This window comes from Coregonus lavaretus (assembly GCF_964263955.1).
Source record: "Coregonus lavaretus genome assembly, chromosome: 30".
Classification (NCBI taxonomy): domain Eukaryota; kingdom Metazoa; phylum Chordata; class Actinopteri; order Salmoniformes; family Salmonidae; genus Coregonus; species Coregonus lavaretus.
The window spans coordinates 37,668,155-37,685,424 of record NC_140017.1 but is presented as its reverse complement, the minus strand read 5'-3'; the positions used below and the strand labels follow the sequence as shown (position 1 = coordinate 37,685,424).

Below are 17,270 nucleotides of genomic sequence, written 5' to 3'. Positions count from 1 at the left end.
TCTGTAACACTAGTTCTCTCTCTGACACCTCTCCAGACATCACCCCTGTGCCCATGGCTATTGGGGTGGCTGTGGCAGCTAAAGGGCATCCTGCCGGCAAGCCTGGTCTGATCCCCAACGGCATGCCCAGCGCCGTGGTGCCATGCGGACAGACCACAGAGAGAGGCCTGGTCAATGGAAGGGTGGGGGTGCCCAACGGACACGTGTCCCCCGTCCAGGACAGCCCCTTTATCGGGTACATCATTGCCATGCACAGGAAGATGGTGGGTACCACAGAATATATATATATATATACATTTACATTTGAGTCATTTAGCAGACGCTCTTATCCAGAGCGACTTACAGTTAGTGAGTGCATACATTTTTCATACTGGCCCCCCGTGGGAATCGAACCCACAACCCTGGCGTTGCAAGCGCCATGCTCTACCAACTGGGATACAGGGGACTATAGGCTATTTCCTAAAGACTGTCACATAAAGCCAATAACCTACAGGAAGGACCCTGTTAGTAGCAAATACCATTTTTGATAAACCCTGTACTGTCTGTCAAGAGTAAAACAACAAATAAATCCTATGTTCAGTGTCAGTGACTCTTTTAAACGTTTTTTTTTTTTTCTCCCCCCCACAGAATATTGGTCATTCCATAAAAAAACGTATTTCTTCCACTTTGAGTGGAATAATTTAGAAATAGACTAATATTCATCATCACCATTCAATATAGATTACATTTCAGTTTACTCCGGTTACTGGAGGACTATTGCACCTGCCATCTACTTGACAACAATACTGGCTATTATTTGTTGGGCTGTGCATTGTTCGTCACCTAAGAATCGTGCAACACACCCCATCGTGACATGTTACATGGCAAACAGACACAGCAAGTCAGTCACGTTGACGTCTGACACAATACTGTAGTTCCACCGGTCCCACGCTTGTATTAAACAGGAAACGTCGCTATATTCTACAGCTGTTGCAGTTCTAGTTATTAGCGAGATATGTGACTAATAGTATCCGAGTGAGAAGGTAGGCTATCAATAGCAAAACCATCACCCCCTTCACTCTGTGGTTGTATGACTCCCTTTCATTAAGAGGTGTAGCTAGTGCCTGGTTTCTTTCCGGTCTGCTAACTACGTTCTGAACGGTGCCCCCTACTCAACCCCCCTGTCATTGGTGATAATAACAACCAACCATGAATTCCATCGCCAGGGAGGCACACGATGAAAACTCACTAGAAGCAATCCACTACCACGAGATGTAGCGGTTATTTGCGAGTAACTAACACATAAATGATCGTCTTGCAACAATCCTAGGTTCATTAGCTACAAGACAGTAGCTTGCTAACGTTAGTTAGTTAATAATTGACCTAGCTAACGTGCTTAATCTGCGCACTATGGGTACAATTAAAATAACCCATGCAATAAAAGGCTACGTCTGAATATGCCATTGTATTCATAAACTATGACAATGACAACCCCATCAATGATATTTTGCAGGAAAGAATGACTAGCTAGCTCTCCGGCCTTGGCCCGACACCACGCAAAAAAAGCAAGCTGGATACATATATATTGTGTTTGGTGTGTAGCTTTGGGACACAACATCAGGAGTCTGTTGGTTGGACTCCCTGAGTGGTGCATCGTGCTGGTGGATGGTGATGGGAAATAACCCTACCACAATGTAGCAGGCTACACGAGAAAAACCTTTCCTTTCAACAAATGCACAAGGTATAATCTCTAGGGACTCTACTTACCAGACGTAAAGTGAAATGTGTCCCTCGCTATAAAATAAACGTCTGAATCCAACTTTTGTCCCGAACCGCACCATATTCCTGTTGAGTTGGACGGCGGGCTGCCATTAGACCATACGCATCCTGTGAGACTTCCTACCACGAAATCTACCACTGTCTACACAGCAGGAATATGGTGCGGTTCGGGCAAAAGTTGGATTCAGACGTTTATTTTATAGCGAGGGACACATTTCACTTAACGGCCAACCAATACAGACTCCTGATGTTGTGTCCAAAAGCGAAGGCGTTTACTGCTATTATGGACGCCAGGCACTATCCAAGTTGGCAGGACTCTAATCTAGTGAGATGTAAAAAAAATAGTAATTTAGCAGACGCTCTTATCCAGAGCGACTTACAGTTAGTGAGTGCATACATTTTTCATACTGCCCCCCCCCCGTGGGAATCGAACCCACAACCCTGCCGTTGCAAACGCCATGCTCTACCAACTGAACTACACGGGATATATAGTAGTAGGAGTGTAATTAAGAGGTCCTAGTAAGGAGTATATTAGCAATGAGGAAATACATTTAGCAACTTGGGCATGAGGTGCTGGGTAAACTTGACTTTTAAGTGGTGAATACTTTTAGAGGTATCTTGTCCCCCTTCCTCATGTTTGGGCATCGAGTTTCATAATTCTGACTGTTTTCATTCCTGTGTGTCCTCCTGTAGATGCGGACGGAGTTGTATTTCCTGTCCAGTCAGAAGAACCGTGCCAGTCTGTTCGGGATGCCTCTGATCGTTCCCTGTACGGTCCACACCAGTAACAAGGACCTGTATGATGCTGTCTGGATACAGGTGGCACGTCTGGCCAGCCCTCTGCCCCCGCAGGAGGCCAGCAACCATGCACAGGACTGGTCAGTACCACACACAGGACTGGTCAGTACCACACACAGGACTGGTCGGTACCACACACAGGACTGGTCGGTACCACACACAGGACTGGTCGGTACCACACACAGGACTGGTCAGTACCACACACAGGACTGGTCGGTACCACACACAGGACTGGTCGGTACCACACACAGGACTGGTCGGTACCACACACAGGACTGGTCAGTACCACACACAGGACTGGTCGGTACCACACACAGGACTGGTCGGTACCACACACAGGACTGGTCGGTACCACACACATAGGACTGGTCGGTACCACACACAGGGCTGGTCGGTACCACACACACAGGACTGGTCGGTACCACACACACAGGACTGGTCGGTACCACACACACAGGACTGGTCAGTACCACACACAGGACTGGTCGGTACCACACACAGGACTGGTACCACACACAGGACTGGTCTGGTCGGTACCACACACACACACACACACAGGACTGGTCGGTACCACACACACAGGACTGGTCGGTACCACACACAGGACTGGTCTGGTCGGTACCACACACACACACACACACAGGACTGGTCGGTACCACACACACAGGACTGGTCGGTACCACACACACAGGACTGGTCAGTACCACACACAGGACTGGTCGGTACCACACACAGGACTGGTCGGTACCACACACATAGGACTGGTCGGTACCACACACAGGGCTGGTCGGTACCACACACACAGGACTGGTCGGTACCACACACACAGGACTGGTCGGTACCACACACACAGGACTGGTCAGTACCACACACAGGACTGGTCGGTACCACACACAGGACTGGTACCACACACAGGACTGGTCTGGTCGGTACCACACACACACACACACACACAGGACTGGTCGGTACCACACACACAGGACTGGTCGGTACCACACACAGGACTGGTCTGGTCGGTACCACACACACACACACACACAGGACTGGTCGGTACCACACACACAGGACTGGTCGGTACCACACACACAGGACTGGTCAGTACCACACACACAGGACTGGTCAGTACCACACACAGGACTGGTCGGTACCACACACACACACACACACAGGACTGGTCGGTACCACACACACAGGACTGGTCGGTACCACACACACAGGACTGGTCAGTACCACACACAGGACTGGTCGGTACCACACACACAGGACTGGTCGGTACCACACACACAGGACTGGTCGGTACCACACACAGGACTGGTCGGTACCACACACAGGACTGGTCGGTACCACACACACAGGACTGGTCGGTACCACACACACAGGACTGGTCGGTACCACACACACAGGACTGGTCGGTACCACACACAGGACTGGTCGGTACCACACACAGGAATGGTCGGTACCACACACACAGGACTGGTCGGTACCACACACACAGGACTGGTCGGTACCACACACAGGACTGGTCGGTACCACACACAGGACTGGTCGGTACCACACACACACACACACACAGGACTGGTCGGTACCACACACACAGGACTGGTCGGTACCACACACAGGACTGGTCGGTACCACACACAGGACTGGTCGGTACCACACGCACACACACACAAAGGACTGGTCGGTACCACACACAGGACTGGTCGGTACCACACACACAGGACTGGTCGGTACCACACACACAGGACTGGTCGGTACCACACACACAGGACTGGTCGGTACCACACACAGGACTGGTCGGTACCACACACACACACACACACAGGACTGGTCGGTACCACACACACAGGACTGGTCGGTACCACACACACACACAGGACTGGTCGGTACCACACACACACACACACACAGGACTGGTCGGTACCACACACACAGGACTGGTCGGTACCACACACAGGACTGGTCGGTACCACACACAGGACTGGTCGGTACCACACACACACACACACACAGGACTGGTCGGTACCACACACACAGGACTGGTCGGTACCACACACAGGACTGGTCGGTACCACACACACAGGACTGGTCGGTACCACACACAGGACTGGTCGGTACCACACACACAGGACTGGTCAGTACCACACACACAGGACTGGTCAGTACCACACACAGGACTGGTCGGTACCACACACAGGACTGGTCGGTACCACACACAGGACTGGTCAGTACCACACACAGGACTGGTCGGTACCACACACACAGGACTGGTCGGTACCACACACACACAGGACTGGTCGGTACCACACACAGGACTGGTCGGTACCACACACAGGACTGGTCGGTACCACACACACAGGACTGGTCGGTACCACACACACACACACACACACAGGACTGGTCGGTACCACACACACACACACACAGGACTGGTCGGTACCACACACACAGGACTGGTCAGTACCACACACAGGACTGGTCGGTACCACACACACAGGACTGGTCGGTACCACACACAGGACTGGTCGGCAAGTCTTCCCTTGATGTGAAGGTTATCTTGATTGTAGGTTGTTAATAATTTACATTTACATTTACATTTTAGTAATTTAGCAGACGCTCTTATCCAGAGCGACTTACAGGAGCAAGTAGGGTTAAGTGCCTTGCTCAAGGGCACATCGACAGATTTTTCACCTAGTCGGCTCGGGGATTAGAACCAGCGACCTTTCGGTTACTGGCCCAACGCTCTTAACCCACTAAGCCACCTGCCGCCCCAGTAATAATGTTGTGTGTATTATGCCCCTACTACAGTGATGACAGTATGGGCTACCAGTACCCCTTCACACTGAGAGTGGTAGGGAAGGATGGGAACTCATGTGCCTGGTGTCCCTGGTACAGGTGAGGTCTCCTCCATCATCATCATCATCATCATCATCAAAACACACACTTCACTTCTATTACTGTATCTGTACTGCTTTGCTTTATCTTGGCCAGGTCGCAGTTGGAAATGAGAACTTGTTCTCAACTGGCTTACCTGGTTAAATAAAGGTTAAATAAAATAAATCAAATAAAACATCTAATTTGGCTGAAACTGCATATTTGGGGGAAACGGCATATTTGGGGGAAACGGCATGTTTGGGGGAAACGGCATGTTTGGGTGTGTGTGTGTGTGTGTTTGTACCGTCTCTGTGCTTCTGCTCGTGTGTGTGTGTGTGTGTGTGTTACTGTGGGTTCAGGTTTTGCTCGTATATGTGTGTGTTCAGGTTCTGTCGAGGCTGTGCGGTGGACTGCACGGAGGACAGGGCCTCGGTAGAAAACGCCTACATAGCTGTGGACTGGGACCCGACAGCCTTACACCTTCGCTACCAGACCTCACAGGAGAGGGTGAGTCATCAGATCCTACAGGAAAATATGACGTCCACACATCCAGGTACTGGAGAGCATAAGGACACATGATGGCACCAGAGAGCTTTACCCGTATCAGATCACATACCCTGGCTCTGTCCCTGATCTCAGAGGAGCAATGTAGTGTGGAGCAGTGTCACTGTCTTGTCTGTTTCTGTCCTGTCTAACCCCCTTCTCCCTGTCTCTCTCTCTCTCTCTCTCTCTCTCTAGATAGTGGAGGAGCACTGCAGTGTGCAGCAGAGTCGCAGGGCCCAGGCTGAACCCATCAGTCTGGACAGCTGTCTGAAGGCCTTCACCAGCGAGGAGGAGCTGGGAGAGGATGAGCTCTACTACTGCTCCAAGTGCAAGACCCACCGCCTGGCCACCAAGAAACTGGACCTGTGGAGGCTGCCTCCTATACTGGTCAGAACACTGACACACACACACACACTGACAAACACACACACTGACACACACACTGACACACACACTGGCTACTGTAGTTAGATGTTATGATGCTACCAGCTACTGTAGTTAATGTTATGATGCTACCAGAGACTGTAGTTAATGTTAGGATGCTACCAGATACTGTAGTTAGATGTTATGATGCTACCAGATACTGTAGCTAAATGTTATGATGCTACCAGATACTGTAGTTAGATAATATGATGCTACCAGAGACTGTAGTTAATGTTATGATGCTACCAGATACTGTAGTTAATGTTATGATGCTACCAGATACTGTAGTTAGATGTTATGATGCTACCAGATACTGTAGCTAAATGTTATGATGCTACCAGATACTGTAGTTAGATAATATGATGCTACCAGAGACTGTAGTTAATGTTATGATGCTACCAGATACTGTAGTTAATGTTATGATGCTACCAGATACTGTAGTTAGATGTTATGATGCTACCAGATACTGTCTACTGTAGTTAGATGTTATGATACTACCAGATACTGTCTACTGTAGTTAGATGTTATGATGCTACCAGATACTGTAGTTAATGTTATGATGCTACCAGATACTGTAGTTAGATGTTATGATGCTACCATATACTGTAGTTAGATGTTATGATGCTACCAGATACTGTAGTTAATGTTATGATGCTACCAGATACTGTAGTTAGATGTTATGATGCTACCATATACTGTAGTTAGATGTTATGATGCTACCAGATACTGTAGTTAATGTTATGATGCTACCAGATACTGTAGTTAGATGTTATGATGCTACCATATACTGTAGTTAGATGTTATGATGCTACCAGATACTGTAGTTAATGTTATGATGCTACCAGAGACTGTAGTTAGATGTTATGATGCTACCAGATACTGTAGCTAAATGTTATGATGCTACCAGATACTGTAGTTAGATAATATGATGCTACCAGAGACTGTAGTTAATGTTATGATGCTACCAGATACTGTAGTTAATGTTATGATGCTACCAGATACTGTAGTTAGATGTTATGATGCTACCAGATACTGTCTACTGTAGTTAGATGTTATGATGCTACCAGATACTGTAGTTAATGTTATGATGCTACCAGATACTGTAGTTAGATGTTATGATGCTACCAGATACTGTAGCTAAATGTTATGATGCTACCAGATACTGTAGTTAGATAATATGATGCTACCAGAGACTGTAGTTAATGTTATGATGCTACCAGATACTGTAGTTAATGTTATGATGCTACCAGATACTGTAGTTAGATGTTATGATGCTACCAGATACTGTCTACTGTAGTTAGATGTTATGATGCTACCAGATACTGTCTACTGTAGTTAGATGTTATGATGCTACCAGATACTGTAGTTAATGTTATGATGCTACCAGATACTGTAGTTAGATGTTATGATGCTACCAGAGACTGTAGCTAAATGTTATGATGCTACCAGATACTGTAGTTAGATAATGATGCTACCAGAGACTGTAGTTCATGTTATGATGCTACCAGATACTGTAGTTAATGTTATGATGCTACCAGATACTGTCTACTGTAGTTAGATGTTATGATGCTACCAGATACTGTCTACTGTAGTTAGATGTTATGATGCTACCAGATACTGTAGTTAGATGTTATGATGCTACCAGATACTGTCTACTGTAGTTAGATGTTATGATGCTACCAGATACTGTAGTTAATGTTATATGATGCTACCAGATACTGTAGTTAGATGTTATGATGCTACCAGATACTGTAGCTAAATGTTATGATGCTACCAGATACTGTAGTTAGATGTTATGATGCTACCAGAGACTGTAGTTAGATGTTATGATGCTACCAGATGCTGTAGTTAGATGTTATGATGCTACCACCCATACTGGTCAAAACACTGACACAGACAGGCACTGTACACTATTAAGACTAGTACCCACCATCACTACAGTACATAGTACCCACCATCACTACAGTACATAGTATCACCATCACTACAGTACATAGTATCACCATCACTACAGTACATAGTATCACCATCACTACAGTACATAGTACCCACCATCACTACAGTACATAGTATCACCATCACTACAGTACATAGTACCCACCATCACTACAGTACATAGTATCACCATCACTACAGTACATAGTACCTACCATCACTACAGTACATAGTACCTACCATCACTACAGTACATAGTATCACCATCACTACAGTACATACAGTGGGGGGAAAAAGTATTTAGTCAGCCACCAATTGTGCAAGTTCTCCCACTTAAAAAGATGAGAGGCCTGTAATTTTCATCATAGGTACACGTCAACTATGACAGACAAATTGAGGGAAAAAAATCCAGAAAATCACATTGTAGGAGTTTTAATGAATTTATTTGCAAATTATGGTGGAAAATAAGTATTTGGTCACCTACAAACAAGCAAGATTTCTGGCTCTCACAGACCTGTAACTTCTTCTTTAAGAGGCTCCTCTGTCCTCCACTCGTTACCTGTATTAATGGCACCTGTTTGAACTTGTTATCAGTATAAAAGACACCTGTCCACAACCTCAAACAGTCACACTCCAAACTCCACTATGGCCAAGACCAAAGAGGTGTCAAAGGACACCAGAAACAAAATTGTAGACCTGCACCAGGCTGGGAAGACTGAATCTGCAATAGGTAAGCAGCTTGGTTTGAAGAAATCAACTGTGGGAGCAATTATTAGGAAATGGAAGACATACAAGACCACTGATAATCTCTCTCGATCTGGGGCTCCACGCAAGATCTCACCCTGTGGGGTCAAAATGATCACAAGAACGGTGAGCAAAAATCCCAGAACCACACGGGGGGACCTAGTGAATGACCTGCAGAGAGCTGGGACCAAAGTAACAAAGCCTACCATCAGTAACACACTACGCCGCCAGGGACTCAAATCCTGCAGTGCCAGACGTGTCCCCCTGCTTAAGCCAGTACATGTCCAGGCCCGTCTGAAGTTTGCTAGAGTGCATTTGGATGATCCAGAAGAGGATTGGGAGAATGTCATATGGTCAGATGAAACCAAAATATAACTTTTTGGTAAAACCTCAACTCGTCGTGTTTGGAGGACAAAGAATGCTGAGTTGCATCCAAAGAACACCATACCTACTGTGAAGCATGGGGGTGGAAACATCATGCTTTGGGGCTGTTTTTCTGCAAAGGGACCAGGACGACTGATCCGTGTAAAGGAAAGAATGAATGGGGCCATGTATCGTGAGATTTTGAGTGAAAACCTCCTTCCATCAGCAAGGGCATTGAAGATGAAACGTGGCTGGGTCTTTCAGCATGACAATGATCCCAAACACACCGCCCGGGCAACGAAGGAGTGGCTTCGTAAGAAGCATTTCAAGGTCCTGGAGTGGCCTAGCCAGTCTCCAGATCTCAACCCCATAGAAAATCTTTGGAGGGAGTTGAAAGTCTGTGTTGCCCAGCGACAGCCCCAAAACATCACTGCTCTAGAGGAGATCTGCATGGAGGAATGGGCCAAAATACCAGCAACAGTGTGTGAAAACCTTGTGAAGACTTACAGAAAACGTTTGACCTGTGTCATTGCCAAAAAAGGGTATATAACAAAGTATTGAGAAACTTTTGTTATTGACAAAAAATTATTTTCCACCATAATTTGCAAATAAATTCATTAAAAATCCTACAATGTGATTTTCTGGATTTTTTTTTTCTCATTTTGTCTGTCATAGTTGACGTGTACCTATGATGAAAATTACAGGCCTCTCATCTTTTTAAGTGGGAGAACTTGCACAATTGGTGGCTGACTAAATACTTTTTTTCCCCACTGTACATATAGAGGTGTTGGAGAGGTGCGGGGGGGGGTTAAGTTGTGGGGGGGTTAAGTGCCTTGCTCAAGGGCACAACGGCAGGCAATGGCATTTAGGATTTGATATCAGCAACCTTCCGGTTGCTAACTCACTTCCCAACAGATTTTTCCCGTTGGACTCGGGCTTCGAACTGGCAACCCTCCGGTTGCTGGCTCACCTCTCTAACCACTAGGCACCTGTGATGTAAACGTATCTACATCAGTGTTTCATTAGTTCATGTTGTTCTTCATTGCAGATAGTACACCTGAAGAGGTTCCAGTTTGTGAACGGCCGCTGGATCAAGTCTCAGAAGATCGTCAAGTTTCCCAGAGAGAGTTTTGACCCTAGTGTTTACCTGGCTCCCCGGGAGGCGGGGCTTAACAGGCTACACAGTCTGCAGAGCCGCAGCGAGGGGGAGGAGCTACTGAGGATAGGAGGAGGAGAAACGGTCTCCTCCATCTCCGCGCCTGCTGGGTTCCTCAACATCCTCAAAGGTCTGATGTCATCCTTTGTGCATCCCAAATGGCACCTTATTCCCTTTATAGTGCATCGTCCCTGTGGACCCTGGTCAAAAGTAGTGCACTATATAGGGAATAGGGTGCAGTTTGGGACACGGCCTCTCTCACTCATGTCTCCATTCCTGGTTACGTTTCATTCCTGTCTCTATGGAATCTTGCTGCTTTTTGGTCATTCAAGTGACTGTTGGTTCCAAGTCCCTGATTAGCTTGATGATAGCCCAGTCATCATCTGCAGTAGTTTCCTGTTGTTAAACAAACCAGTCATTCAGAGAGCGGTAATAAAACACCCGAAACCAGAACAAGCATGTATTTCTTTCTTTTCATAGTGTACAACACAATACACAGCATAGCCCATATACACAGGAAGGATGAGGTCAAGCTGTTTTACTGAGCCCCTCCCTCTCTTTTTGTCTGTCTCCGCAGCCTCTCCAGCGTCAGGCAGGAAGTCAGCCCCTCCCTCTTCCATCAGCCGTACCAGCAGCCCCTGCAGCAGCCCCAAGACAGGAGGAGGTGGTCCAGGGGGCACGGGCCGCAGACAGACCCGCCTCAGGCTCCCACAGCTGGCCAGCCGACACCGCCTCTCCAACAGCAAGGAGAACCTGGAGGGTAGTACCAGGGAGGGGGGCAGCGGCCCTGACACAGAGCCCAGGGAGGGAGCACCGCAGGCGGACACGGAGGTTGGGCTCGTGGGGGTGGTGGGTGGAGGTTTTGGAGAGGTCGGGGTGGGGAGCGAGCCAGAGATGTCCACCACAGACGCGTCCAGCAGTCTCAGTAATGTCATCTTGATGAATGGGGACAGCGGTGGCCATAGCAACGGGGTACTGAGCACGGAGGCCAGTACGGAGCCCAGCGTGGACCTAGGGAGTAGCGCCACCACCCTGCTGCACCAAAGCGACAACAGCCTGGAGAACATCTACAACTTATATGCAATTTCAGTGAGTGCTTCCAAAACTGCCTCCTAACCTATACCTCAGGAAGTTTGATTTAGTTTAATATAGTTAGATACTTCGGGATTAGAAAGCCTCTGCCACAAATGGCACCCTATTCCCTATATAGTGCACTACTTTTGACCAGGGCCCATGTTGTGTTAGTAATAGGAGGTCCTCTCTCTCTGTCTCCACAGTACCATTCAGGTATCATGGGAGGTAACAGGAGGTCCTCTCTCTCTCTCTGTCTCCACAGTGCCATTCAGGTATCGTGGGAGGTAACAGGAGGTCCTCTCTCTCTGTCTCCACAGTGCCATTCAGGTATCATGGGAGGTAACAGGAGGTCCTCTCTCTCTGTCTCCACAGTGCCATTCAGGTATCATGGGAGGTAACAGGAGGTCCTCTCTCTCGCTCTGTCTCCACAGTGCCATTCAGGTATCATGGGAGGTAACAGTAGGTCCTCTCTCTCTCGCTGTCTCCACAGTGCCATTCAGGTATCATGGGAGGTAACAGGAGGTCCTCTCTCTCTCTCTGTCTCCACAGTGCCATTCAGGTATCATGGGAGGTAACAGGAGGTCCTCTCTCTCTGTCTCCACAGTGCCATTCAGGTATCATGGGAGGTAACAGGAGGTCCTCTCTCTCTGTCTCCACAGTGCCATTCAGGTATCATGGGAGGTAACAGTAGGTCCTCTCTCTCTGTCTCCACAGTGCCATTCAGGTATCATGGCAGGTAACAGGAGGTCCTCTCTCTCTGTCTCCACAGTGCCATTCAGGTATCATGGGAGGTAACAGGAGGTCCTCTCTCTCTCTCTGTCTCCACAGTGCCATTCAGGTATCATGGGAGGTAATAGGAGGTCCTCTCTCTCTCTCTGTCTCCACAGTGCCATTCAGGTATCATGGGAGGTAACAGGAGGTCCTCTCTCTCTCTCTGTCTCCACAGTGCCATTCAGGTATCATGGGAGGTAATAGGAGGTCCTCTCTCTCTCTCTCTGTCTCCACAGTGCCATTCAGGTATCATGGGAGGTAACAGGAGGTCCTCTCTCTCTGTCTCCACAGTGCCATTCAGGTATCATGGGAGGTAACAGGAGGTCCTCTCTCTCTCTCTGTCTCCACAGTGCCATTCAGGTATCATGGGAGGTAACAGTAGGTCCTCTCTCTCTGTCTCCACAGTGCCATTCAGGTATCATGGGAGGTAACAGGAGGTCCTCTCTCTCTGTCTCCACAGTGCCATTCAGGTATCATGGGAGGTAACAGGAGGTCCTCTCTCTCTGTCTCCACAGTGCCATTCAGGTATCATGGGAGGTAACAGGAGGTCCTCTCTCTCTGTCTCCACAGTGCCATTCAGGTATCATGGGAGTTAACAGGAGGTCCTCTCTCTCTGTCTCCACAGTACCATTCAGGTATCATGGGAGGTAACAGGAGGTCCTCTCTCTCTCTCTGTCTCCACAGTGCCATTCAGGTATCATGGGAGGTAACAGGAGGTCCTCTCTCTCTCTCTGTCTCCACAGTACCATTCAGGTATCATGGGAGGTAACAGGAGGTCCTCTCTCTCTCTCTGTCTCCACAGTGCCATTCAGGTATCATGGGAGGTAACAGGAGGTCCTCTCTCTCTCTCTGTCTCCACAGTGCCATTCAGGTATCATGGGAGGTAACAGGAGGTCCTCTCTCTCTCTCTGTCTCCACAGTGCCATTCAGGTATCATGGGAGGTAACAGGAGGTCCTCTCTCTCTCTCTGTCTCCACAGTGCCATTCAGGTATCATGGGAGGAGGACACTATGTGACCTATGCCAAAAACCCCAACAGCAAATGGTACTGTTACAATGACAGCAGCTGTAAGGTAAGGACACACACACACACACACACACACACACACACACACATCCTCTACTAATAGTCAATTAACCTAGCAAACCAGTTAGTCATTTTAAAGACAAAACTAGTCATCTCTTGTAAAGTGTGTACTTGTTTGCCGTATCCTCCCTAGGAAGTGCACTCAGAGGAGATAGACACGGACTCGGCCTACATCCTGTTCTATGAGCAGCAGGGCGTGGACTACTCTCAGTTCCTGCCAAAGACTGACGGCAAGAAGATGGCCGACACCACTAGCATGGACGAGGACTTTGAGTCTGACTACAAGAAGTACTGTGTCCTCCAGTGATCAGGATCACACCGTCTTCCACCCACCTACCTACCGGCTCAACCCTCAACGCTTGTAACTCTGGACAGCCACATATGGAAAGGAATGGACACGGCGCTTCTTCATCCAGTCTCTGGGCGCCAGGAAGCACAGAATTGTGTCTTTTGGCCGAGTCATCACTAACTGAACCACTTGAATGCCGGACCGGTTGTCATTTTTTTCGGATGACGGTAGGTACCCCCCTTGTTGTTTTGCGAAGAGAACAACATTCAAGCCCCATTTTTAAAGCACTAAACTGGTGCACATTGAGCCTGAGGAAACCCACACTCTCCCCTGTGTGTGTTAGTTTGTCAGCACATAAAGCTGATGTTGCTTCCCTGTTAGATTGTCAGCACATAAAGCTGATGTTGCTTCCCTGTTAGATTGTCAGCACATAAAGCTGATGTTGCTTCCCTGTTAGATTGTCAGCACATAAAGCTGATGTTGCTTCCCTGTTGGTCCCTGTTTTTCCTCCCCTGCAGCCATCAAAATACTTTATGTCCACACATCTACAGAATGTCTCGCTCAATAACTCAGTATGCAGTAACGGTAATGTAGAGATTATACTGTATTATTGTTTTCCTTCGGTAGTGATACTGTCATTTTAAAGAACAACTCATAATGCTACCTCACTGCATTTCATTGGCCAATTGGAACGGTAAAATATTTGTGACAGTATTAAAATCTCACACACTTCCTCTTTTGATGTCCGCACACACACGCACGCACGCACGCACGCACACGCACACGCACACACACAGACACACACACACAGACACACACATACACACACACACGCACACACACACAGACACACACACGCACACACACGCACGCACACACACAGACACACACAGACACAGACACACACACACAGACACAGACACACACACACACACACAGACACACACACACACACGCGCACGCACACACACACACAAACAAATTAAATAATCACCCATTATGAAGAAAGATTCCACAATATCGAGTTGCCAAGCAACGGCCAAAACAAAAATGTGCAATTGCTGATTAATGTACCCACCACATTGAATGAATTTAGGGACGTTCATTGTAGTCATTTTAACTCACAAGCTTGAGTTTAAGTCTTGGTTATGTTCTGGACGGGTGCCATAGAGGATGTTTTAAAAGAGATATATATAGAAATAAATATTTTTATTGTTTTCTCTTTCTCCAAATACTTATTTTATAGAGATTGTATTTTTATCATTGCAATTTTTTAGTGCACATTTTGTTAATTTAAGGGTTGTTCTCAACTCTACTGTTTGTCTACAGGACGTTGTAAAGAGCCACTCTGATAATGTCAATTAATAGTTATGTCCCAAATGGTACCCTATTCCCTAGTGCACTGCTTTTGACCTGGGCCCACTGGGCTCTGGTGAGAAATAGTGCACTACTGTACAGCGCCTTCAGAAAGTATTCACACCCCTTGACTTATTCCACATGTTGTTGTGTTACAGCCTTATTTTCCATCACTCATCTACACACAATACCCCGTAATGACAAAGTGAAAACATATTTTTTAAAGAAATGTTTGCAAATGTATTGAAAATGAAAATACAGAAATATCTCATTTACATAAGTATTCACACCCCTGAGTCAATCAATACATGTTAGAATCACCTTTGGCAGCGGTTACAGCTGTGAGTCTTTCCGGGTAAGTCTCTAAGACGTGTCAAACTCATTCCACGGAGGGCCGAGTGTTTGTGGGTTTTCCTCCCTTGTACTTGATTGATGAATTAACATCACTAATTAGTAAAGAACTCCCCTCACCTGGTTGTCCAGGTCTTAATTGAAAGGAAAAACCAAAAACACACAGACATTCGGCCCTCCGTGGAATGAGTTCGACACCCCTGCTCTTAAGAGCTCTGCTAACCTGGATTGTACAGTATTTGCATTATTCTTTTTTAAATTCTTCAAGCTCTGTCAAGATGGTTGTTGATCAATGTTAGACAGCGATTTTCAAGTCTTGCCATAGATTTTCAAGCCGATTTTAAGTCAAAACAGTAACCAGGCCACTCAGGAACATTCCATGTCTTCTTGGTAAGCAACTCCAGTGTATTTGTGTTTTAGGATATTATCCTGCTGAAAGGTGAATTTGTCTCCCAGAGTCTGTTGGAAAGCAGACTGAACCATGTTTTCCTCTAGGATTTTGCCTGTGCTTATTAGCTCTGTTCCATTTTTTTTTTATCCTAAAAAACTCCCTAGTCATTGCCAATGACAAGCATACCCATAACATGATGCAGCCTCCACCATGCTTGAAAATATGAAGAGTGGTACTCAGTGATGTGTTGTGTTGGATTTGCCCCAAACATAACGCTTTGTATTCAGGAAATAAAGTTTATTTCTTAGCCACATTTTTTGCAGTTTTAGTTTAATGCCTTATTGCAAACAGGATGCATGTTTTGGAATATTTCTATTCTGTACAGACTTCCTTTTCACTCTGTCATTTGTGTTAGCATTGTGGAGGAACTATAATGTTGTAGATCCATCTTCAGTTTTTTCCTATCACAGCCATTAAACTCTGTTTTAAAGTCACCAATGGCCTCATGGTGAGATCCCTGAGCGGTTTCCTTCCTCTCCGGCAACTGAGTTAGGAAGGACGCCTGTAGCTTTGTAGTGACTGCGTGTATTGATACACCATCTAAAGTGTAATTAATAACTTCACAATGCTCAAAGGGATATTCAGCGTCCGCTACCAATGGGTGCCCTTCTTCGAGGCATTAGAAAACCTCCCTGGTCTTTGTAGTTTAATCTGTTTGAAATTCACTGCTTGACTGAAGGAACTTACATATACAGTGGAGAAAAAAAATATTTAGTCAGCAACCAATTGTGCAAGTTCTCCCACTTAAAAAGATGAGAGAGGCCTGTAATTTTCATCATAGGTACACGTCAACTATGACAGGCAAATTGAGAAAAAAAATCCAGAAAATCACATTGTAGGATTTTTAATGAATTTATTTGCAAATTATGGTGGAAAATAAGTATTTGGTCACCTACAAACAAGCAAGATTTCTGGCTCTCACAGACCTGTAACTTCTTCTTTAAGAGGCTCCTCTGTCCTCCACTCGTTACCTGTATTAATGGCACCTGTTTGAACTTGTTATCAGTATAAAAGACACCTGTCCACAACCTCAAACAGTCACACTCCAAACTCCACTATGGCCAAGACCAAAGAGCTGTCAAAGGACACCAGAAACAAAATTGTAGACCTGCACCAGGCTGGGAAGACTGAATCTGCAATAGGTAAGCAGCTTGGTTTGAAGAAATCAACTGTGGGAGCAATTATTGGGAAATGGAAGACATACAAGACCACTGATAATCTCCCTCGATCTGTGGCTCCACGCAAGATCTCACGCCGTGGGGTCAAAATGATCACAAGAACGGTGAGCAAAAATCCCA

At 46.6% G+C, this 17,270-nt stretch overlaps 1 protein-coding gene across 1 annotated transcript in view; it reads left to right on the top strand.

Moving 5' to 3' along the window:
* The window catches only part of LOC311106096 (ubiquitin carboxyl-terminal hydrolase 32-like), a 108,842-nt gene extending 92,617 nt beyond the window's left edge, over nt 1-16,225 (top strand). Inside the window, exons 26-34 of the mRNA XM_084148404.1 lie at nt 37-263; nt 2,452-2,636; nt 5,365-5,451; nt 5,817-5,937; nt 6,169-6,360; nt 10,487-10,724; nt 11,172-11,683; nt 13,419-13,511; nt 13,659-16,225. Of these exons, the coding sequence (XP_084004530.1) occupies nt 37-263; nt 2,452-2,636; nt 5,365-5,451; nt 5,817-5,937; nt 6,169-6,360; nt 10,487-10,724; nt 11,172-11,683; nt 13,419-13,511; nt 13,659-13,832 (1,829 nt within the window). The 3' untranslated portion in view covers nt 13,833-16,225. The remainder of the gene's footprint in view (nt 1-36; nt 264-2,451; nt 2,637-5,364; nt 5,452-5,816; nt 5,938-6,168; nt 6,361-10,486; nt 10,725-11,171; nt 11,684-13,418; nt 13,512-13,658) is intronic.
* The last annotated feature ends 1,045 nt before the right edge of the window (nt 16,226-17,270 follow it).